At 32.2% G+C, this 24874-nt stretch overlaps 2 protein-coding genes across 3 annotated transcripts; both read right to left on the bottom strand.

Annotated features, from left to right (window-relative positions):
• Nucleotides 1–1333: 1333 nt before the first annotated feature.
• On the bottom strand, nt 1334–4990 carry LOC112727753 (autophagy-related protein 13a). 2 transcript variants are annotated; one of them, XM_025777643.3, is made up of 4 exons: nt 4660–4990; nt 2786–4399; nt 2518–2699; nt 1334–1957 (listed from the first exon to the last, which is right to left on the bottom strand). In XM_025777643.3, the coding sequence occupies exons 2-4, from the start codon at nt 4100–4102 to the stop codon at nt 1654–1656; spliced, it is 1803 nt and encodes a 600-aa protein (XP_025633428.1). In that variant the 5' UTR covers nt 4103–4399; nt 4660–4990; the 3' UTR covers nt 1334–1653. The 2 variants fall into 2 exon arrangements, with proteins under 2 accessions (XP_025633428.1, XP_029146612.1); XM_029290779.2 differs by having other exon boundaries at nt 2786–4315.
• Nucleotides 4991–7176: 2186 nt separating this feature from the next.
• LOC140176799 (uncharacterized) lies at nt 7177–13394 on the bottom strand. The gene is made up of 5 exons (XM_072208349.1): nt 13324–13394; nt 10371–10801; nt 10126–10273; nt 8509–8611; nt 7177–7474 (listed from the first exon to the last, which is right to left on the bottom strand). Exons 1-5 carry the CDS (start codon nt 13392–13394, stop codon nt 7445–7447), a joined length of 783 nt encoding a protein of 260 aa, XP_072064450.1. The 3' UTR covers nt 7177–7444.
• Nucleotides 13395–24874: the final 11480 nt, after the last annotated feature.

The following is a 24874-nucleotide window of genomic DNA, read 5'->3' as shown; positions in this document are numbered from 1 at the left end:
AGAACCTGTTTGCTTTATATAATATAATATAATTTGCTATATAGAAGATCGATATATTTATTAAATTTCGGTTGCAAATTTTTAATCATTTGGATAGATGGTTGGAGTGGCTTTCATAGTTAACATAGAGAATTACATGATAACTTGTTTCTAAAATTAGGTCTGCAACATTCCTAATCTATGCCTCAAATTTGTTTAGAAAAAGAAAGATTGTATTGAAAAAAAATAAAATAAAAAAAAAATCCATATTACTAGTGACTCCTTTAAGGCATGTTTAGAAAGTTTTAAAGGTGATTTTTTTGAGCTTTTGACTTATGAAGAGTAATAGCATTAATATTTAGGCCAGTTTGCCTAAACTTCTTAAATAAGTTCTTTTGAAAAAAGAACTTAAAATATAAGGACTTTTATTAATAACAACTTTTAAATAAGTTATTTTGTGTTTGGAAAGTTATTATAGAAGTCATTGTTTTAAAGTTGTGCATTAAATACGAGTGATAAAATAGCTTTTGAAAATAGGAGAAATCACATTTTTTAACTTTTTCAAAAGCTCTTAAATAACTTTTTAAAAAGTTAAAAGTTTATCTAAAAAATTATACCAAACACTATTAGGGCTCGTTTCGATAAGTTCATAAGTGACTTTTTTTTTTTTACTTTTAACTTATGAAAAGGTATAGTAGTAATGTCTGGTATAATTTTCAAAACAAAATTGCAACTTTCTAAAAAGCTATTTTAGTGCTTATGGAGAAGTTAAAAAAAATGACTTCTCTTATAATAAAAAGCTTTTTATCACTTTTCTCTTAAAATAAGTACTTTTAGAACTAAAAAACCAAACACAAAATAACTTATTTATAAGTTACTTTTAATATAAGCATTTATTATTTAAGCTATTTCTTCAAAAGTAACTTAATTAAGTTGTTTACCCAAACTGGGCCTTAATGTAACTTTTTATAAGTCAAAAGTTTAAAAAAGTAGCTTTTGGAGTTTCCCAAATAAACAGTGCAATTTTTAAAACTAAATTGCAGCTTTCTAAGAAACTATTTAGGAACTTATAGAGAAGTAAAAAAAAATGACTTCTCTTATAATAAACTTTTTATTACATTTCTTTTAAAATAAGCATTTTAGAACTAAAAACTCACACAAAATAACTTATTTATAAGCTACTTTTAATATAATAATTTATTGTTTAAAGTATTTTTTCAAAAGAAACTTAATTAAACTATTTACCCAAACTAGCCTAAGTCAACCAGCATTAAATTCAAGATTATAACATACAGCAATAGTTCAAGAAGTTAATCCATCAGTAGAATCATTTAATCAGTGTGACTTACAATCATAAAAGAAAATAAACACAATGTACATTTCAACCATAGAATATGTTTTCAGTTCAGTGTTTGCACCTTTACAATGAAATTCATCAACCACCATTCCAAAATATACCATCCTAATTTCAGAACTATAACTGTCTACAAACATTGATAGCAAATTAGACATATCTTGGTCATGATAAAAGCTAAAAAAAAAATCAAAACAAAATTTTTGGTGTTTCTAGCCAACGTTTGAGTCAGGATATGTACATAGATCTATTGCATCGTTTTTCTTTCTCTAAAGAAGTTGTGTTATGTCTTGAACCACTTTATCAGCATTGCTTAAGATTCATTCTTTGTTTAGGATCTGAGTTCCGCTCTTGGAAAGGAGGTCCCTCATCTCTTTGTAATTCCAGAGCTCTTCAAGTGCATCGGCAGTCTTCCGGGGCATGAAGAATCCAGAAGCAGTAGTAACTCCTCCCTCGGGTTCAGGCTTCACAAAATGGGATGAATAGCAACTTGAGTCTTGGCGCAAAGGTGGTGCAGTTCTAAGCATGTGCACAAGAACACCAACAGCGGCGTCTTGTGATTTTTTGCTCATTGGAAGTGATGTTGAACCGATCTCTGACACATTCTGTCCATCCTTACTCTGACTATTTACCCAGAAAACCACAAAAAGGAAAAAATAAATATCAGAATAAGATGGAAAACATAATATTATATCAAAATTACATGCTAAACAGAATCTCTAAGCATCTATATTATCAACCTTCCCGTTCTCCATCATCTAAGATTTCGAGCGTAAGTAATGGATGCCATGGAGACTCGCCTTTGACCTAGTTCTAATATATGAAAAAGTAAAGGCATCCAAGAGATCTAGAAAAACATCGGGAAATGGAACCAAAGATATTTGATAGTTTCTTTTTTTTTTTTAAAAAAGGAAAGAAACTTAACCATTATTCTGAACCAACTTAGGAAATACTTCAGAATTCAGAGAGGAACATCCTTTTCCCCCAGTCAACAAAATTCAGGCATAGATGCGAAGAAAATAAATATATATCCTGCAACTGATTATGCCTATATCTGATTAAGATTAGATGGCTTTGCAGTTATAAAACATTGTAGTTCCACTAAAACAAAAACGTGTTCGTTTCTCTTTGACAGTAAGCTTAACATGTTTATGACTTAGTTGTGGATAAGTCTATCAAGGTACCTGGGTTGGACATCAGGTGTATCAACATCATCAACATCGAAGGGACACGAAAAGTCACCATTCTCCAAGTCATCCTGAAAAGATAGTCTACTAGAGCTTCTGGAAAATCCAATCCGTGGTGAGTCACTTGAAGATAACAACCCTGAGAACCGCCCCGAATTTTCCTTGTTATCTCTAGCAATCTATGTAACAATAAAAGACTCATCAAACATTTTCAGAAATACAATTAATTTGAACTTCAAGAGCAGGTATGTATGGTCAAGGTTACCTTTTGACCGGCATAATTTGTGACCCCTGTATGTAACTCTCCAATCCTCGAAGACTCTAGTTTCCTAAATGACCTGATTCCAGATGGAGATTCTTGTGATGAAGCATAATTCCTTTTGGGGGACATTGGTGGCAAAGAATTTCTACTATGATCTGACAAATTAGGAGAAAGTGTTCTTGAGCTTTTGCCCATCATTGGGTAAGGTATAGTTACAGGGGCAGTTTCAGAACGTACACTTGTTTGAATTGGAATGCCACTATTGAAAAATGTTGGTGGTGACGGAGACAGTGAAGGTGAGAACGGGGGAGACAGTTGATACTCATCATAACTTGACCTGTGTCGATTGTGCATTCTATAGTTGTGAATTCTGATACCGTGGCTATCAGTAGGTGAAGATGGGATATCATATGGCTTGGAAGGAGCACAATTCACTGGTGGGGATCCAACATAGTGCTGGTTCTGTACCATAGGTGCTGCCTTATGGAAGCCACTAGTCCAACTATGCGGCCGCTCGAGTGGTGCAGAAGATGGAGGTGCTATCCCTCTCAGCGGAAATGAAGTGGCACGAACACCCTTTTCTGAGACAGGGAAAGGCCTCAAAGGGTCAGCAAGAGGACTTCCAACATAATCTGTAATTATTTGCGTTGGTAACGATGTTGAACACTCAAGGTTGAAGTCAGACAGCTTGGTCCGGTAGGTCACAGATATTGATAGGCGGCCTGGAATTGCCTCAATGGGAGTGAAACTGTATTCTTCCAGCACTACATCCTCCACCCGAGAGAATGGATCTCTAAACGAAGAGACCTTGTAAATAATATCAAAATTACATGTATGACTCGACAAACTAAGCTTCCTAAATATCTTATAAGCCGGTAGAAGCCTCATATGAGAATAAAGAGCACGAAACAATACTATTGACTTCTTGTATGTCTTCTTATAAGAGCCAGTAATGTCACCAGTTTGTGGAGCCATTACCCGGGGACGCTCATACTGAACAACCCACCTCTCTAATACTGTTTCAACAGAAGAACCATTCTCTTCATGAACTAGTATAATGTCAATTACCATCTGATCCATCAAATTCCTGTGCCAGAAACTCAGATTATCTAGAGCAGCAGGACGATCGCCTAATGCTAAGTTAAACCATTTGTCGCTCCTCCTCACACGAGACCCCATCGGCAGGTCCCCACTCCGATCATGTTGGCACAACGAAGGTACCCTCGAGTCCAAAATGACATGTAAGCTCTTCAAAAGAAACTGATGAACTATTTGTTCCAATTTTCCCAATTCAGGCTGCATATTAGCCTGAAAATCCATCCTTCCTTAAAGGAAGTTCCTAATTAAACTCTCCCTCCACTCAAGATCATGACTTAAGAAAAGATCAAAATTCTAGCTCGCTGTCAAACTCACACACATCAATAAAAGATCATAATCACAGTTCAAAGCATCACCTCAGTGATCATCACGAGTCAATATCCACGAACCAAGCACCGGCATCATAATCAAGCAAAACCGAAATCATGGAACACTCTGGATGATGCAAAAAAGCAAACAGTACGTGAGCACATCCATGGAACAACCGCAACAACATCAACAAGGTGCAAAATTTTCCAACTACAATGCAGATTCAAACATGGCCATCATCATAGGATAAAAATAAAAAATTGAAAAACCCAACTGGGGACCCAGATCATGTGGCAATCATCGATAAACTTGATACACAGAAAAATAATAGATTCTTCAATAAAAACAAAACAAGCATCATCATGATCAACATGGGGTTATAAAAGATAAATCTTTTTCACATGGGGTAGTAACAGTGAATCTCTAGACAGAAATAGGAGAGAGAAAGAGAGAGCGTTAAGTTAACTCACATGGGAGAAGAAGCGGAGAAGAATGGGTATGGAAGCATTTGAAGATGGATGAAGATATTGAATTTGGCCAATCCAACAAAAGGAGAGAGATTAGAAGGAAGAACAAGAAACAAAGGTTGCGTATGATTGATTACCCTGTGTTAACATGCACTTAAAGTAATAATGAAACCCATCTTTGGCCCCTCAAATTTACACGCAGCCTCAATTTTGACCTCAACTTTTAATTTACCCAACTAAAACCTTTAAATATTGAATCGTGACTCACATATGTTCTTAGGATTATCTCCAATAATAGAGATTAGCACGTTAACTTGTCAAAGACTGTATTCATATAGGGCTCAATTTGTTATGGTGAATATGTAGCGATTAAGTGATGTGACAAAAGTTAATTCTACTCAATTTAACTCTTTTTAAAAATGTTAAAATCTTAAATTTATAATTCTATTTTTCTAGAATGTTCGATATTTTGCTGCTGGTATAATGAGTTTAGGAAACCAAGTTTTAAGAAGCTCTATACGGTCATATTTTCACGGTGCTTCTGTGAGAACCTGAATCGTAAAAGATTGGAGAACATTTTTTATTGGTGTGAGTGTGTGACTGTAAAATACATCCAGGATTTCGATAGTTTGAGATGGATATCAATCTTGAAAAACTCTTTTATGAATATCCAAATTATAATGTAAGTTCAACGTCTGCTTTAATGTGTTGCTTACTAATATTTTTGTTGATGAATATACTGAAATTTTTTTTTTCTTTTAATTGTTGAGGGATTGACAAAGTTCAAAAAATATAACATAATGACTCAATTCAGTTCAACCATCAAACAACCAAACACAACATTATTTTTTAATTACAAATTTTTTAAATACAATCAATAACACACACATAATAATATTTATTCAAAGACAAAAAAAATATACAAATGTTATTTTTTTTCAGCAACCAAAACAAAAAACAAATCCTAGCAACATTCAAATACAATAACTTACAATACTCTACTCATAGACAACAAATGGCAAAGAAAAATACAATGCAAAACACAAACCAAAATAAAAGCCAAGAACAGAATATCAAAAAATTGAAAAAAAAAACTTCACTTCCTAACCTTATCTTTGTCCTTTCTTTCGGCGCTAATACTACTTGTTCAATAACCTCGCCTAACAGCCCAAGAGACGATGAATATTACTCGCACTTCTGATTTTTTTTTCTCACAATCAAGCATGCGAGAAAAACAAAAACATAGGAAAGAAAAATAGAAGAAGAAGAAAAGGAAGAAGAAGGGTCAAGTTAAGTCTGTGCATCAATTCGTTGACCTAATTTTTTTAACCCATCCAAGCCTTTAAATGATGGCGCATTCAGTGAATATTGGGCGGGAACAAAAACGACGTCGTTTTAGACATTCTTACGTGGCAAGGTAACGTGCCACATCAAATTTTCGTTAACGGAGATAATTCCATGGACAAACGTGAGTCATGATTCAATATTTAGGATCTTAATTGAGTAAATTAAAATTTGGGGATCGAAATTGAGGCCAAATGTAAATTTTCAAGGGCAAAAATGGGTATTAGCTCTACAATAATCTTAAAGATCTATTTTGTGTAAATTTTATTCGAATAACATAGATAAAATACAAATATCTTTAGTACGTTTTAGTAAAAACATTATTCTTCGATTGTATGATGATTTTGTGCGTATTCATACTGAGATCAACATTTGCTGTCAATTCTTTGACCAATAGATATCTGATTTAAATTGAGAAAAACCTAGTTACAACTCTTTGCATAATCATAAAATTCTTCTCCAAAAATTATGCTCACATATATTTGTGTGTATAGAGATAATGAATAAAACTCTTATGTGTTTTTCTCTACTCTTGTCATACATATGAATTTAGATCTACTAAAGTGAGGAAGTTGACAAAGTGGTAAAGTGAAAGGGTAATCACCATACTACAAGAAAAACACCCATTCAGGTAAACTTGAAAAGTGTAGCCAAAAACGAAAAAAAGTAATGCCTTAGGAAAAGGCTACGTTTTTTAGGCTTCGGAGACACTTTTGTAGGCGATGCCTACACTAGTGTTGCCTATTCTCAAAGGCTACGCTTTTCTGTATCAAAGGCTACGCTTCTGGCCTTTGAGAATAGGGTACGCTTTTTAAGAGATGCTGTTCAAGACCTAAAGCTACGCTTTTCAGCACTAATAGTTACCGTAATTCTAAAGAATAGGCTACACTTTTCAGGACTACTGCATCACTTTATAAATGTAGCAAATAGTATACCTATAGCTACTCTACATAAGTGTAGCCTTTTGTCTCTCATTTTTTTTTTAAATTTCTGTTTATATATATATATATATATATATATATATATATATATAAACAGAAATTTCTAACAATTTTTTTTATCTAAACTCTAATATTTGAGAATATAATTATATATATAATCCTGTATTTTTAATTAAATTAGTTAATTATTATAAAATAAAAATGAATACATATATAATAATACCATACAATAATCTTTAAATAATAAAAATTATACTGAAACAAAATATAATTATACAATGAACCAAAAATATTGGGATGATCATAATTTTGAGTATTCATACATCTCAAACTAGAATAAAATGTATACTCATATAATGCACTTAGAGTTTACTGCTAATAAACTAGGAAAAACCAAAATATTATATCATATAAATGTATCTTAGCTTCTAATAAAAGATATCATCATCAACCATACATCTTTCAATTTCCATCTTTGTCAATAAACCATCATGATCAGCATCTCAATCTTCACTCACATCTTCAGAATTATCCTGCATAATTATATAGAAAAATAATTATAATTTGAAAAAGTACAACAAGAAAAAAGTAATTAACATATTAATAACATATACAATATCCGAGCGGCATAGGATAATTGAAACTACTCTTCTTTTCATTTCACCAAAAACATAAAATAAGAAACAAAACCATACTATGTTTGAATAAATAATTAAATAAACCAAAGTCTTTTGCTTTAAAATAACAATCATATTCAGGGAATACTATAAATCACCATAAAGGACATAACTAAAAAACAAACTAAAAAACGGAGTAACACGACTTCATACTAAATGGGAACTAAAATCAGAAACTCAAGTGCATTGTGCAAGTGACAAGCAGTGCATAATAACATTTTTCTTTTTTTTTTTATTTTAACATTATAAGAAGCTCAAACTTTGCATGAAATTACATAATGAAAAAACAAAACCAGAAAAATCAGAAAAACCAGAAAAATTACAACTTCCACCCTGATAACAACAATAATAAAATTACATAATGAAAAAACAAAACCAAAAAGCCCAAATCACAGCTTTCATCTTCTTCAATTTCAGTTCAAATTAAAAAGATTTGGCATCCTCCTAAGTTCTAACAAATAAAAATTTTAAACTTAACAGTAGATATTCAGAATCCTAATTAACAATTAACAATATATAAACAATAATAATCCTAATTAACAATATATATTAAAAATCATAGATACTGCTACATCACACATCTCAATTTTTTTTCATAATAATTTTATGTCCAAAAGCAACAAGAACAAAAGGAGAATTTTAAGGGGAAAAAATTAAATAAAATACAAAAGGAATTGCAGAAAAAGGAAGCAAATCCAAATGATAGAGAGAGCACCCAAAAAAGAAAAGGATAGAATAGAAAATGTAAAGTGGAATTAAAATTCTGCCTATAAAAGCAGATTAGGGGAAGGGGTTAATTATAACTATAGAAGCAACAGGGTAGGGGTGACTCTGGGCGTCGGGAAAGGGGTCAATTAGGAACATAAGTAAACAAATAAAGATTAATTCACCTTAACGAATTTGGCTTTCAGATTTCCAGTCCAATCACCAAGTATCTTAATATGAACGCTTGGGTAATTATGATCCGGGGTGGAGGTTATGGAAAATGGATGCCTGTGATCACAGTATGTTTTGCTTGAATTTTGCTCAATGGAAATAAATAAAAACTAATTTTGCTCAATTTGAAAATCATATACAAATCATCGCGAGCAAAATATATCATATCACTATGGAATATATGTTTTTAATTTGTGTCTTCATCACTTGAAATGACACTAATTATATTAAATATGTAAAAAGAGAGTTAAAAAGAACACAATTCATTAAATTATTGCAATATAATTATTATGTTGCAACTTTAGATATAATTTCATTCCATGAACATGACCATTAAGATGTCACATTCAGCAAGAGTGATTCCATTATTGCAACTATATAATCTTCAAGTCTAGTTTATACTTTATAGGATACTCAGCCTAGCAACTAGAGCTATTATACCAAAATATTTAGTTTATTTTGTTAAGAACATGAATAAAAATGCATAAGGTTTGCCATAAAAGTGTCTTACATAGGTATGCATCTCTAATATGTCAGTGAGCATGCATAAAAAGATTAGTTACAGAAGCTGTTAATTGGTCATAAACCAATTTAAGAACAAATCATCCAAAGTTTTTCTTCAAACAAATCCAGAGTTATCATAACAAATCAGCCAACAACTGGAACTAGATACTTTCTTTAGCTACCAGAAGTCAGTGTCATAATACTACTTTCTAATACGCATCAAGATTCTCAACTCAACACTACAACACACCCAATATCAGTACAATTTTGTGTATGCTTTTCCAGTTGTCTTATCACAATTCACGACAACATCAAATAAACAATATAATGGAATTCAAAAGCTTAATCAGAATAGAACAGAACTGAATAAACACCAACTAATGATTTCATTTTCAAGCAGCTGAACAAACACGCACGCACAAAATCATAAGAACCAAAATTGAAGGCATGCACAAACCAGAGTAAGCAAAACGCAAGCTGAAGCAAATTCACAGAGTAGCATAGTTGTACACACATGCCATTATAATAGCCCTATTCTTGAGAACACCCCTATCAAATCAAACAATGCAAGCTGATAAGCAAAAAGTGAATCAAATCGGAACCCTAAAATCAGAACTCTCTCAAATTTTAGAACAATTCAGTGGCCATAGAACTAGCTTAATTAAAAGAGATGTCCTAAATGGTGAAGATAAAGGAGAAAACAAGGAGAGTACATTTGATCTTGAGAAACACATTGATGCATATCTACTAGTCAAGTAGCTGATTTTCAGTCTATTTTCAATTTCAGTTTATTGATTGTATCTTTAGTGTTTTTACTACAGAATGCATTATTATCTTAATCTCTTTGCTTGTTAGAATCTTCTTCCCTATCTGTACAGCCGGCACATTTCAGTTCTTACTGTTGCTGGTTATTTAACCTCATTTATGAAGAATATAATGTTTTAAAGAATTGTTTTCTTTATGAGCATTTATCAAAAAATCTTATATCACACCAAGGCACGAAAGCTTTAAAGGAATGCTTGTTTCTGTTTTTACTAAGCTTCTAGTTTAGGTTTCAGGAACATTACCTGAGATGGATGAAACATTTTTCAAAAGAATTGTTCTTGTGATTGCTTCGTTTTGCTAACCCCACCTTAGCTTTATTCTTGTTCTTGTTCTTGTGATTACTTCCTACAATTTTAGCTCTTAATGATGGTCCTCTCCTGTCATCAGTTTCTGAACATTTGGTACCAAGAGTCCAAGAGTATCAATCATCATAGAAGTTATAATAAAATTCTTAAAAGGAGAAATGAGGGTACGAGAATTCACTCACGCCGCAAATGGTCACCAAACCCCCAAATTGAAAACCCTAAAGTCGGAATCCTAACCCTCTGAAATTTTAGAACAAAATGGGCGTGAGTAGATACCTTCTCCACCACGATGGTGAGCGACGGGATCAGAGGACAAAGCTGACGACCGATGTGAGCACGCCGCGAAGACGACTGATGGTGAGCGACGGGATCAGAGGAGCGGTGAGCGACGGGATCAGAGGAGCGGTGAGTGTGGAAGAGGAGTGCCGACACCGATGGTTCTCGAGTGGATGGTGCGACGGCAGAACGTATTTGGGGTTTGATGAGATAGTGACGAAGTGTTGGTGGTGATGAGGACTGAGGAGTTGGGGTTCTCGAGTGAAATAATTCTGAAGTTACTTTTGTGTTGGTGAAAATGAAAAAAAAATTAGTAAGTGTTGAGGGATTTAGTAGTCTTACGTGGATTAGGCAGCGTTTTAGAAGCGCACCCAAAACATAATAAATGGGTTATTTTTTAAAAGCGTTTCTTTTGGTGTAAAAAGTGTCTCCATAGCTATTCAGATACGGCTACACTTTATAAGTGATGTTTAAAATATCTAAGGAGACACTTTTGGAGTGATGCCTCAATAGTGTTTCCTATTCTCTTATAAAAGGGCACCCTGCAAAAAAGCGTAGCCTATTCTAGGAATAGGCTACGCTTTTCAAATGTAGTTTAAAAAAAGTGTGGCTGAATGGGTGTTTTTCTTGTAGTCATTGATTTTATAATTTCTATGAAATGTCTGTCCTATTATTTTAATTTAAGAGTGATTGACTCCTCATTTTACCAATTTACTAACTTCCTTCCTCATTTTAGAGGATTTTGATCACATACATATATATAGTATAAGATTTATTATTGATTTCAAATTTGAATCTCATTTCAAATTTAAATCTTATCTTATCTTACTTTAAATTGAAATTTTATGAATCATATCATATCACAATTCAATTTGAAATAGAATCAATTAGGATCTCATCCAAACTTAAAAATTAAATTTAGAAATAGAATAACTAATTATCCTCAACTCTCATTTAATATTCTCAATTATAATATTATTTTTATATTCTTATTAGTACTAGCAAAAAATATAATAATATTTTATTTGAATTAATATAATTATTTATTTGATCAAATTAAAATATAGGGCAAAAAACCATTATAAGCCAATGCCATCTAGAATTTACGTATATAAGCCAAATCGAAAATGGTTTCAGTAATGCGCCAGAACGTATATTAATATAAATCGAACCAACGTGGTTCGAACTGCATTTGTTAGTAATTCGAACTAGTGCAGTTCGAATTACATGTTGACTGTTGTTAATAAATCGAACCAAGATGGTTCGAATTTCAAGTGTATATAATTCGAACCAGGGTGGTTCGAATTATAGAGAGAGAAAGCTGACAAAGTAATTCGAACCAAGATGGATCGAATTAAACCAACCATAATTCGAGAAAAAATTAATAATTTATTAAAAAAATTATTAAAAAATTTATTAAAAAAATTAATAATTTAAAAATTAAAAAAGATATATTTTTATTTCATACGTTAAAAAAAAGCTAACAAAATATTTAATTACGAGACTTCTTTAAAATATTAATGAGCTATCAATTCGAATTCCATACAATACTTTTCTGTCCATTTTTAATAGTTCATGAATATTTTTTAATAAATTTTTTTAATAATTTTTTTTTAAATTATACTACAAAAAATATTTTATCCTAAGCAAAACAATTTAAAAAAATGGCTTAAAAAATGTTAGGAGTACTATAAAAATTTGTAATGTTATAATAACTTAGGTAAATACATGCATGTACTCAAATTTTAAATAAAATACTCTCCATAGTCAATAATAATTTAGAAATGAAAGAAAATATTTTATTCCATACAAAATAATTAAAAAATATATTTTATTCTATACAAAAAATTTTAAAAAATGGCTTAAAAGATGTTATGAGTACTATAAAAGTTTGTAATATTCTAGTGATTTAGGTAAATACATGATAAAAATATTTTTTCTTTAATTTCTAAATTATTAGTGACTATGTGGAGTATTTCTTTAATGTCCTAAGTCATTAGGACATTACAAATTTTTATAGTACTTCTAACATCTTTTAAGCCATTTTTTAAATTATTTTGCATAGAATAAAATATTTTTTTGTGGTATAATTTAAATAAATTTATTAAAAAATATTCATGAGCTATCAAGAATGGGCAGAAGAGTATTGTATAGAATTCGAATTGCTCACCATATAATTTGAATCAAAGTAATTCGAACTTCCCTATACGTAATTCGAATCATGTAATATCTCACCATATAATTTAAATAATTTTATTAAAAAATTATCATGTATTTACCTAAATCACTGGAATATTACAAACTTTTATAGTACTCATAACATCTTTTAAGTCATTTTTTAAAATTATTTTGTATAGAATAAAATATATTTTTTAATTATTTTGTATGGAATAAAATATTTTCTTTCACTTCTAAATTATTATTGACTATGTAGAGTATTTTATTTAAAATTTGAGTACATGCATGTATTTACCTAAGTTATTATAAGTTATAACATTACAAATTTTTATAGTACTCCTAACATTTTTTTAAGCTATTCTTTTTTAAATTGTTTTGCATAGGATAAAATATTTTTTGTAGTATAATTTAAAAAAATTTATTAAAGAATATTCATGAACTATTAAAAATGGACAGAAAAGTATTGTATGGAATTCGAATTGATAGCTCATTAATATTTTAAAGAAGTCTCGTAATTAAATATTTTGTTAGCTTTTTTTTAACGTATGAAATAAAATATATATTTTTTTAATTTTTAAATTATTAATTTTTTTAATAAATTTTTTAATAATTTTTTAATAAATTATTAATTTTTTCTCGAATTATGGTTGGTTTAATTCGATCCATCCTGGCTCGAATTACTTTGTCAGCTTTCTCTCTTTATAATTCGAACCACTCTGGTTCGAATTATATGCACTTGAAGTTCGAACCATCTTGGTTTGATTTATTAACAACAGTCAACATGTAATTCGAACTGCACTGGTTCGAATTACTAACAAATGCAGTTCGAACTCCGTTGGCTTATATACGTAAATTCTAGATGGCATTGGCTTATAATGGTTTTTTGCCCAAAATAATATTTAAATAATTCTTTAACAAAAATTAAAATATTTGTTAGTGTGTGACTCATAGGTCCAATATTAAGCAGGTGATAAATTAGTCATACTCAATTTACTAATTAAAGTTAGCATCTAGCAACACTTCTCAACGATCTAATAGTATGAAGTAATATATTTTTACTAAGAATCCGAGAATAACAAAGTATAATTCCTTCCATCTTTCCAACTCTTGATTAATTCTTAGAGTATGGTTTAATTGTCAAACTCTAACTTGTAACCATTATTATTATGAAATGTGAATGGCCTAAGAAACTCATTTTTTCGTTCATTCAATTTTTTTGGCCAAGATTTCATTCATCTCAGACATTATAATCATAGAGTTCAAATTCTTTACCGAGAATTGATGGATTCTTTCTTAACTAATCATTAATTCTACAAGTATTTAAATCATATCCAATATCTATTCAACTAGCACACTAGAATATTAGGTGTCCGGAATCAAAGTATAATAAATACATTATTAATTATTATAATAGTCGCAGGTCAAAGGAACTCTAGTACTACGTTCATCCTGAGAATATCCTATTGACAAATATGTGACAATTATAACCATTAGGAAATCTCAGAGTGAGTCATTCCAATGGTCATATCTCACTACAAGAAAATAGAGTTATTTTAACACTTTATTTTTTAACACCATAATTAAATATCAAAATTAATATATATTTTTGACAAATATCACAAATGTCAAATTTTCTATGTTTTCTTGATGAATAATTTGATCGTAGAAAATTACTCCTCAATTTTGATACTCATTTGTTTTCAATTTACTCCACTATTTTTCTTCTTCTTTGGGCTCTGTTAATTTTGACATCACACTGCTCTCAGTTTAGGATTATACTACTCATTCTTTATCTTCAAAATCTCAATTTATTCTTTAGTTCCAAGATCTCATTTCATTCTTTGTTAAAATTTTTTGTTGAAAATATTTTAAAGTCAATAAGTGTCAAAATAAATAGTATTTTTGACAATTAATAAGTATCACAGAAGAAAATATGTTCTCAAAATTTTCTAACAAATTATTTTTGACAGCCAATATTTATCAAAATAAGATTTAAATTTTTTTCACAATTACTTATATGTTAAAAATACTATTTTTGACAAAATTTTTATTAACATATTTTCATAGTTAAAATAGTGTCAAAATTTGTTTTTTTTGACAAATTTTGATTTTCTTTTACACATTATAACCCTAAAAAATAATCTATATTATTGTAGTGTAATAATTCAAAAAGATTAATTTATAATGATCTTTATTGGATGAAAATTAATAAATTTTATTTATTAAATTATATATATAGACGGTGCATATAGAGAGATTAATGTCTTTTTTAATAATTTTATGACAAAAAATAATTTAAATTAAATTATAAAAAAAATTATCTCTTATTATTATGATCATCGTCGTAATAATAAATTTCTAAATTCAATCAAAAATATTATTATATTAATCCTTTAAATGAATAATATATATAATATTAATAATAAATTATTTGACATATAACTAATTGAATGGTAATGATACTATTTATTCCTAACGGCATAGACAGACACATACACTTCCATCTCTCTCTTCAAACTCCAATTAATATTTTTTTTTATTTTTTTTCTTTCTTTCTTTATTTTTCTCCTTTTTTTGGATTGGATCCAGATTTAATTAATTTAATCATTTTTATTATATAGCATGCAAGTAATTATTATACAGTAGCCATACAGCGGGAAGAATTTAATAGTACGGTATTATCTATTTATTATATAGCAAATGTTTAAAAAAAATACTTATTATGATTTAACAATATAAAAAATAACTTTTTTATATATAAATGATAATATTTGATATTTTTAAGAGTAAATTATTATTTTTATTTATGAATGTTTAGAATGTCAATAAATTTATTCAAAATTTTTAAACTACTCAAATTCTAAAAAATTATTCAAATTTTCTAAATTACCTTACAAAATCTAACCTAACATGGAACTCTAATTCTATCTCATCCCAAATCTCCTATCTTTCACTTTCACCTTGTTTTCTAGCCAATTAAAGAGGTGATTGAGCTAGAAAAAGTTCCAAAAAAATAATAAAGAGGAAGGCTAGGGATCCAGTAACTTTTGGTATTTGTAGTCATCAAATAGTCATTAATGATAATTATCAATGATAATTTTAATGGTATGAGATTGGTGTGAGATTTCATCCAATGGCTCACTTTTTTTTGCTGATTATATCCTGACCAGAATTTGAAAAAATTGATGCCCAAGATTTTTCCAATAATAATACCCACCAATAGCAGAAACAGGAGTAATAAACACTTATTAAAATAGATGCTTTGAGAAAGATCAACAAATATGAGATAAGAGAGTGAAGAGAAAAATAGAAAGAAGGTGAGAGACGGAGAGAGAAGAGTGGCAACTTCTGAGGAGACGTAAAACTAAAATCCATGGAGGATCAAACCACCATTCAACACACCTCAACCATGATCACATGAGACTATAAACCAGGAAAATGAGTAGGGAAGACATTGGAAGAATGGAAAAGCAAGTGGTGATGATTTTTATCGATAATCTTTCGAAAAATACAACTCTAAAATAGATCTGGAAGGTGTTTTCTAGAGAAAGAATAGTTGTGGATGTGTTCTTATTAAGGAAGAAGGGAACGAGGAATGAGCTAATGTTTGTGTTTGTTATTAGGTACCAGACGAGGAAGGGGAGTCATGAAAAAGAAGATGCAAGAAAAGTAAGAGAGTTACATCAAGGAGGAAGGAAACATGTGGATGGAAGGTAATATAAGGACGTGTTGAAGATGGGAGAAGAAACAAGCAAGAAACTATAACTTAAGAGATGAAAATGTGGTGTTCACATTGTGAAAGTCAACAATAAATTTGAGATGTGACAATGGGATATTAGAGAAGTTTAGTGAGAGGAGGCGATTAACTTAATTGGTTATAAAGAGATGATGAAGACTATAATTAGAGATTGAAGCGACATAGTAGAGGTGAATATGATGGTATCCATAAAAATGCTAATGACTTTTGATACCACAGAGAACATGGAGATGGTAGCCAACTTTTTGTTCCTTCTCAACCATCTTGTGGAGATGAGAAAGTGGTCGGTGGGGGAGATAAACACAATGAGAAGGCAATGGATCGAAGTCTTCGAGCTGCCGTTGCATGCTTGGTATGAAGAGAACACGTTGAGAGTGGAAAAAGTATGGGGAGCAGTAATCAAGATAGATGAGGGAGAGATGAAATAATACAACTCATTTAAAGTGTTAGTGGATTCTAATTTCTCACCAATGATCCAGCCAATGTTGAATGCAAGGATTGAAGGTGAAGAATTTTAAATCTTTGTAAAAGAGTTGGGGCCTCTATGCACTCATCCAAAAGTAGAGGGAGTCGATCATGAGGAAAAAGAACATGATCAAAAGGACGTGAATAGTGAGCATAATAAGGAAGAACAATAATATGGGAGCTAAGCAAGATAAAGTTTATAAAGAAGAAGATGTAACTGCAAGGATCAAGGAGGGCTCGATAGTGAAAGAGACTTTGAATGTGGAACCAATTGGTATAGTTCATGGATGGGACGTACGTCATGATGCAAGGATGGACCACTTGGAGAATGATGAGGGCCACGGGTGGAGGTTAGAAGATCATGGGTCGAAAACTCAAAGCATTACAAGATGAAAGAGATGTTATAGATGTAGTCATTGAATCATGTTTGGATTTGCATAAGGGGACCTAAAATAGCAAAGGGTAGCAGGCACCAAAACAAAAAATAGAGAAGATATAAAAGAAAGTGGAGTATCATTTAAAGATGGATCTCTTTTAGGCCTATTGATGACACTAGGATTCGAGAAAATGTGCAACAAGCATGATAAATAGGTGAATAGTGTGAAAGAACAAGAATTCACTAAAACTAAAAAAAAAGAATCGAAGAAGAAAAAAACCAGAAAAAAGGTGGGGATCATCACAAAACAAGAGAGAAGAAGGAAATTATTAAGTAAGTGAGGAATGAAAAAAGCAAGAGTAGTAGAAGAAGAGAACGACATGATTGAGAACAACTTTTCTAGTGAAGATGAAGCTAGCGATCTTGAGATAGAGGCAAACAAGATTTGGAGCGTGGGCATAAAATTGGGACTATGCATATATAATGAGGAGAATGTGAAGAAGTACCAAAAGAAAGAAGAAATTAAAGATAGAAGAGACAAGATGGGTGAAACTGGAAAAAGAATTAGAAGCTGTAAAAGGGAAAAAGAGGCAACAATAAATAAGGTGAGTCAATAAATATATCTTTATGATTGTGCTATGAAATTGTAGAGTGATAAGAGATATGGTGAAAAAAAATTGTGTAAAAATATTTGGACTAGTGGAAACAAAAATTGCTATAGCATGAAGGATTTTGAAATTAAAAGGATGTGGGAAAACATAGAACATAAATGGGCTATTGTCGATGCAGTACAAAATAGTGGCGGTCTTATATTGATGTGGGAGAAGGCTTTTTTTAGATGTTCAAACTGTAATTAGAGGGAATAGATGATTTTGTGTGGTTGGTACACTAAAAGACGTGAATGAACAAATTTTGGTGGAGTCAGTTTATGCCCCAAATTCTATTGATGGAAGAAAGAAGGTATGGGATGAATTGTGGAATGTGAAAAGCCAAACCAATTTGCCGGCAATTATGCTTGGAGATTTTATTAAAATTCTACATTAAGATGAAATGAGTAGTGGGAGAATAAATAACACAGGGGATGAGAAAATTCAAAAAGTGGATACATGATATGAAGATGATAGATATGCTATTGGGGGGAAGAAAGTTCACATGGAAGAATGAGAACTGCGTAAGTAAAATTGCTAGATTTTGCATGGACATAAGCTGGGTGCAAAAGTTTTTGAACTGGAAGGTTACGGCATTAAAATGCTCTAAGTCAGATCATGTGCGACTGATTATGGAAGAAGAAAAGAAGGATTGGGATCCTAAGTCATTCAAAACACTAGATGTGTGGTTCTCTTATCCTCAATTCACAAGGATGGTGGAATAGAAATGAAGAACAATAGGGGAGCATCCTAATGTGTGAGTATCTTTTTTCTATTTTCTATTTATTTTAGATATAAATTTATAGAGTTTTAATTAGATTTTAGTGTTTGAAGTCTATTTGGATGCTACTTTGAATAGCTTTAGTGCTTTAATTATTTTAGGTGAAGTTTGGATCGGTTTGGCAGAGTTCGTGTGTAAGAAAAGAGAAGAATCTTAAATCTACCAAGCTAGCACTAAACGTGGACCTGGGCGTTTAGCGCCAGCAAGTCAGAAACGAATAAGAGCCACTGCCATCAGGGGCGCTAAACGCTGAACCTTCGGTGTTTAGCGCCAGGAAGTCAGAATTGAAAGTGAAGTTTCTGCCACTTGAGGCGCTAAACGTTGAATCTGGCGTTTAGCGCCAACAACACGGATTAACTCACTCGAAGGAGCATCTTTAGTTGGATTTGACTTTTAATTATTATATTTTATTTTATTTTAAGAATTTTTATTCCCAAACACAATCTTTTGGGCTTTAGTTATTATTAGTTTATTTTATTTTGAAATCAAATTAGGTTAGATATAAAAGGGACAAGATTTCGCCCATCAGGGGATCTCTTCTCTCGAACCTCATTCTGCACTTTCATACTTTTGAACCCTAGTTTTCTCTCTGAGTCATGAGAAACTAAACCTCCTTGGTTAAGGTTATGAGCTCTATTTATTTTCATGGATTAATACTATTATCACTCTATTTTAATTAATGTATTGATTTAATTTCAAGGATTATTTTCGTTTTTCATCTTATGAATTTGAGTATATTGAAAAATAACTCCTATTCTAAATTCGTCCGCAACGTTATTTTTTATTTAAAATCGTCCCAAACGTTTTATTTAGTATTGAAATTGTCATTTTTAATAATTTTTTATTTTATTACTAAATTACCCCTACCCTAATAAAAAAATATAAAATTAAAAAAAAAAGAAATAACGCGGGGGAAGAAAGGAAAAGGGGAAAGGATGCGGAGGGGGGGGGAGGAAGGAAAAGGGGAAGGGAAAGGGGGGAGGGGAGGAGAAGATGAGGGGAAAGAAGAAGAGGGGGACGACGTCGGCGAAGCTTGGAGCCGCCGTCGGGAATCAGAACCAGAGGGAGAGAAAGCTCGAGAGGGAGAGAGGAAACACGAGCCAGGGAGTCGTGCTCTGCCACTGCCGCCGCTGCTACCGACCTCGCCGCCACTTCGCGTCCTCGCCGCTGCATGTCGCCGATTTAACTTCTGCTTCTGCTTTCGATTCTGCTTCTGCATCTACATCTGCATCTGCTTCTGTGTCTGTGTTTGCTTTTGCTTCTACTTTATTTCTGCTTTTGCTTCTGATTCTACTTTTGATTCTGATTTTGATTTGTTATTTTTCTGATTTTATTGTTGTTGTGTGTTAATTTTGTTGTTGAATTTGATGTTGTTAGTTTCTGAATTTGAATATTGTGTAATTGTTGTTGTTCTTGAATATGATTATTGGTATTTAGTGGGAGTAAGGAAGGTGGTGGTGGTGGTAAAGATGGTAGTGGTGAAGGGTATTTTTGTCCGTAAAAAGTCAAAAGGACAATTTTAATACTAAATAAAACGTTTGAGACGATTTAAAAAAAAATAACAGTGGGGACGAATTTGATTTTGACCCTAAACATTAGGGACCAAAACAATACTTACCCCGAAAAGTTATCTCACTTGAATACTAGCTTGAAAGTAAATTCCTCCAAAACTGCTAATTACTTGGACTTAACGGGATACGTGACATATAATCCTCTTATATTTGTGTAATTAGGATTTTTGTGGCTAATAAACTAGAATTGAACCTAACCTTCTAATCTATATTAAATGAGCAAGGAATTGGTGGTTAATTAGGTTAGAGGAGACTAAATCACTAAGAAATTAGGGTTTAGTCAATTACAGTTTGCCATGAAATGAATCTTGTATGATTAAAATAGTTGGTAAGAAAACTTAATCCGGAAGAACAAATAATTCCGAAACCTTAACTATCTTTTCACATACTTTTCACACCAATTTCACTATTTGTGTTCTTACTCTCTGAATTATTGTTTAATGCTTTTGAACCTCAAAACACCATTTTTTGCTTGCCTGACTAAGTGAGTCATTCGACTATTATTGCTCAGTCCATCAATCCTCGTAGGATCGACCCTCACTCACGTGAGGTATTACTTGGTACGATCCGGTGCACTTGCCAGTTAGTTTGTGCTATTCAAAATTCCGCACCACATCCATAGTTAAAAAAATGAAGCACATGAAGAACAAGCCAAAAGTTATAGAACAATGAGAAGTTTGACAACATTGACAAAAAAATAAAGTTATTTTAGTCAAAAATAGAGAAGGTTGAAATGATGATAGAGAGCCAAAAAAAAATTAGAAAAAAAATCTAGTCAGAAAAGCAGCTTTGAAGTCGCAGGTAGAAGTGTGGTACCAGAAGAAGGGAGAGTTTTGGAAACAAAAATCAAGGGATAGGTTTATAAAGTATATGGACAAAAACACCAAGTTCTTTCAACTAAAATCTACTATCAAAATGAAAGAGATAGTAGGATTGAAGAAATATAAGAGGATGAGAGGAATGTGACAGAGACAAATAGAATAAAGCAATTGGCAAGAAGATACTTTAAGGAGCTATACTCTTAAAAGAAAATGCCGAAGGTTTAGTTTTCAAGATATGGCAGTGGCAAGGATTACAAAGGAGCAAGCTGAAAACATCGAAACAATTTTCAGGGAAGAAGAAATAAAAGAAGTTGTATGGGCATGTGAATCAAGCAAAGCACTAGGGATGGATGGATACAACTTTGGTTTCATCGAGAAGATGTAGGACATGGTGGAAAAAGAATTCACTGATATGATAAGGAGATTTTTCATTAAAAGAAAAATACCAAGAGGGATAAATCTGACCTGGAAGGTATTGGCAATCAAGCTAAATGGGGGGAAGAAAATAAAGAATTTATGACCAATTATCATGGTTGATTGTATCTACAAAGTAATCTCAATTCTCAAAAGTAATGGTTGAAAGGTTAAGACCATTGATGGAGAAACTAGTTGGCAAGTCGCAAAGGCCTTCGTTTAAAATAGACAGATTTTGGATGGAGCATTAGTAGCGTGTGAATCAATAGCTTCGCTTAAGAAAAGTAAAAAGGATAAAAAGGTGGTGAAATTAGATTTTAAAAAGCCATATGACTCGATGAGATAGAACTCCATTGATCACGTGCTTTAGAGAATGGGGTTTGGAGGCGCATAGAGGAGATGGGTGAAAGAAATATTACAGACAACATCTATGTCAGTAATGATCCATTGCTCCCCACAAAGTCATTTAGGATGGAGAGAAGTCTTAGACAAGACAATCTATTATCGACCTTTTGGTTACAGCGGAGGTGCCTAACAAGCTGTTTGAAAGGGCAGTAAATACCAACATGGTAGAAGGTCTGAGTGTGGGCAAAAGGGGTTGTGTGTTATCATACCTATAATTTACGAACGACACCATACTTTTTTGTGTGTCAAAACGAGAGGTGTTGAGAGGATACAAAAGAATCTTGAAATGCTTCAAGATGATGGCAAGATTGGGAATCAATTTTCAAAAGTCAATTATAATCCATGTGAATTCTGATAATGAATGGATAGTGATGATGAAACGAGAAATGGGATGTAAATTGATATCTTGATGCCTAGGCATCTTTAGTAGTTTTTAGGTTTAGTTTTCTTAGATTTTAATCAAAATTCTTATGTTTTTTAGTGGAATTTCAAAACTAATTAAGAATTTGGAGTTTTTTTTTTTAGTATTATTGTGTTTTCAGAAGTTTTTGTTCCTAAAGTAATCAAGAATTAAAACTTTTTTAACAAGAAAACACAAATAGAGTCCAAAGGAGGCCCAACCAGACCCAAAACATTAAAATTGGGCGCCAAAAACACCACAACGGGTGTCCAACATCCAACCACCGCCACCCGGTGTAAACCCCGTTAAATTAGTAAATAATTAGTCAATAAATTAAATTTTAATAAAAAAGTTAGAAATATGAATATTATATTAAATTAGGGTAGAGCTCATCAAAACGAAAATTTTGACACTAATTTCAAAGAATTCGGCCCAAGATTGGGCCGAACGGGCCAAACCGGCTGAACCGAGTCCAAACTGGGCCCGAGGGTCCAACCGGTCCAGCACTTAAATGAGCTGAAGCTCATCTTCTTCTTCCCCATTCAGCATAACGCTGAAAACAGCCACGGAAGGGGAGAAGATAACTCAACCCTTACGCTACTTTCAAACCACCATATCTCCTCCATCCGAGCTCCAATCGTCGCACCATTTGCGGCCATGCGACCACCGCATCGAACTCTACGATTCTACCAAAACAATTTCATAGGTAAGCCACTCTATCACTCCAGTTCTTCTACCCCTTAATTTTTGAAAATTGTGAGAGCTCAAGTTGAAGAATTTGTTGATTTTGGTTCTCTAGGTTCGAATTAGCTTGCAGAATTCGTTGAACTTGGCTCTCTTGATCTGTGGATATGGTAAGGATTATTAACCCTAGTCAATTTATTGAATTAGTGTATGAATACTGAATTTATATATATATGGATATGTAAATTGAGTGTATATGTGTTATGAATATAGGTTGTGAATAAGTAATTGGAGCTTGAAATTGTGGACGTTGGAATTTAGTGAAGGTTGAGTACTAGTGTTTTGGTGAACTTTTGGACCTTGGGGTTGTGTTGGTTTTGGTGAGTTTGCCTTGGACAATACGCGGGAATCGGCCAAGGTATGGTTTAGGTTTCACGTATTTAATATATAATGTTCTGTGAAAACTTATAGGATAGGGTGGAATAACTATGAATGTTGGATGCTTAGAATTAGTAACATTGATTGGTAATATAAGTTATGTATGTGTTGGTAAATTGATGATATTGGTTGTATATGAATGTATGGCAAGGTGTTGGTGATTTTTGTTGATGGAAGTATGAAATTTAGGGTGTGGATTGGTAAAAATTGGAGTTTGATGGATTGTGATAAGTGGATAGTAGAGTTATATGGAAATGTTATGGTATGTGTTTGTGGTGAATACATGAAGGGAAGTGGATATTGAATTTGGTTTTAATGAAAAATTGAGGTTTTTGAAATTTTGTAAAAATTGGTTTTTAGCCGAATTTCGGCAAGCTATAACTTGGCTTCCAAACCACCAAATGGTTTCAAACTTGTTTTAAATGCAAGTTGGGTTCATGAAGTTTATGCTGTTCAAAGAACGAATGAAAAATGATTTAAAACGAATAAGTTAAGCGCGTCGGAAGTTTGGGTTGAAAATATGTAATTCTGCATCTTTTTAACTTCACTGAATTTTTTGGAAAAACGTATGCCCACGCATACGCGTGGCCTACGCGTACATGTGACACGAGGAGAATATGCACGCGTACGTATGATGAGGGGATGTGCATGGAGCTGGTCTTTTCGTACGCCCACGTGTACGCGTGACCCACCCATACGCGTGGTAGGGTTGAGCACGGGTAGCGGGTACCCGATTACCTGTCCAAACCCAAACCGAACCAATTAAATTGATTCTGGAACCAACGGGTAATCGGGTTCAACCCAACCAAACCAATGGCCTTTGTTAGTGATTGGTTCGGGTATCGGTTCTAGGGGTGCGGAATCCGAACCAACCCGTAAACCCGATCATATATTAATTAAATATATATATATATGGCTTTTAGTGAGATTATTCACTATTAATATGTTTGGATTTTAATGAGTTTAGTTTTTAATGTATTTGGTATTTAATATGTTTAGATTATTTATATTAATGTTACATGTTTATTGTACTTGTTGAATTTTTAAGATAAAAATTTAGTTTTTTTATGAATTTTTTGTTCATCGGGTACCCAATTACCCGAACCGAACCAATCCGTTCTTAATTGGTTTGGTTTGGTTCGGGTACATGTATAAAAAAATGCAAATCTGAACCAAACCGAACTAATTACATTTTGATCGGTTCGATTCTAATTTCATTTTAAACCCGAACCAAACCGACCCGTGCTCATCCCTAACGCGTGGCCCCTAATTAAGCAAATATGGGTTTTTGAATTTTAAACCTAATTTTCAAATTTTTAAACTTCTATTTTTGTTCTCTCAGCCTTAAATCATGAGTAGTAAGCCTAGTAATTAAACGGAGTTAGGAAATAGAGGTAACTTGGGAATGAAGAAATGGTTAAAAGTGATAAATTATATGAGGAGAATGTGTAAATATGAAAGCTATAAGGTGTC

The sequence above is a fragment of the Arachis hypogaea genome, chromosome 12 (genome assembly GCF_003086295.3).
Source record: "Arachis hypogaea cultivar Tifrunner chromosome 12, arahy.Tifrunner.gnm2.J5K5, whole genome shotgun sequence".
Taxonomy (NCBI): domain Eukaryota; kingdom Viridiplantae; phylum Streptophyta; class Magnoliopsida; order Fabales; family Fabaceae; genus Arachis; species Arachis hypogaea.
This window is presented reverse-complemented; position numbering and strand designations above follow the sequence as displayed.

Bases quoted from the DNA above. Each gene is read 5' to 3' on its own strand.
- LOC112727753 (XM_025777643.3), bottom strand. From the start codon at position 4,102: ATGGATTTTCAGGCTAATATGCAGCCTGAATTGGGAAAATTGGAACAA. The intron at 2,700-2,785 runs GTAACCTTGACC...ATTGTTACATAG, and splicing joins CAAATTATGCCGGTCAAAAG to ATTGCTAGAGATAACAAGGA. The intron at 1,958-2,517 runs GTACCTTGATAG...CTGGGTAAATAG, and splicing joins ACACCTGATGTCCAACCCAG to TCAGAGTAAGGATGGACAGA.
- LOC140176799 (XM_072208349.1), bottom strand. From the start codon at position 13,394: ATGGTTCGAACTTCAAGTGCATATAATTCGAACCAGAGTGGTTCGAAT. The intron at 8,612-10,125 runs GTAATGTTCCTG...CTGTGATCACAG, and splicing joins AAATGTTTCATCCATCTCAG to GCATCCATTTTCCATAACCT. The intron at 7,475-8,508 runs GTGAATTAATCT...ATAATTATGCAG, and splicing joins TGAAAGCCAAATTCGTTAAG to GATAATTCTGAAGATGTGAG.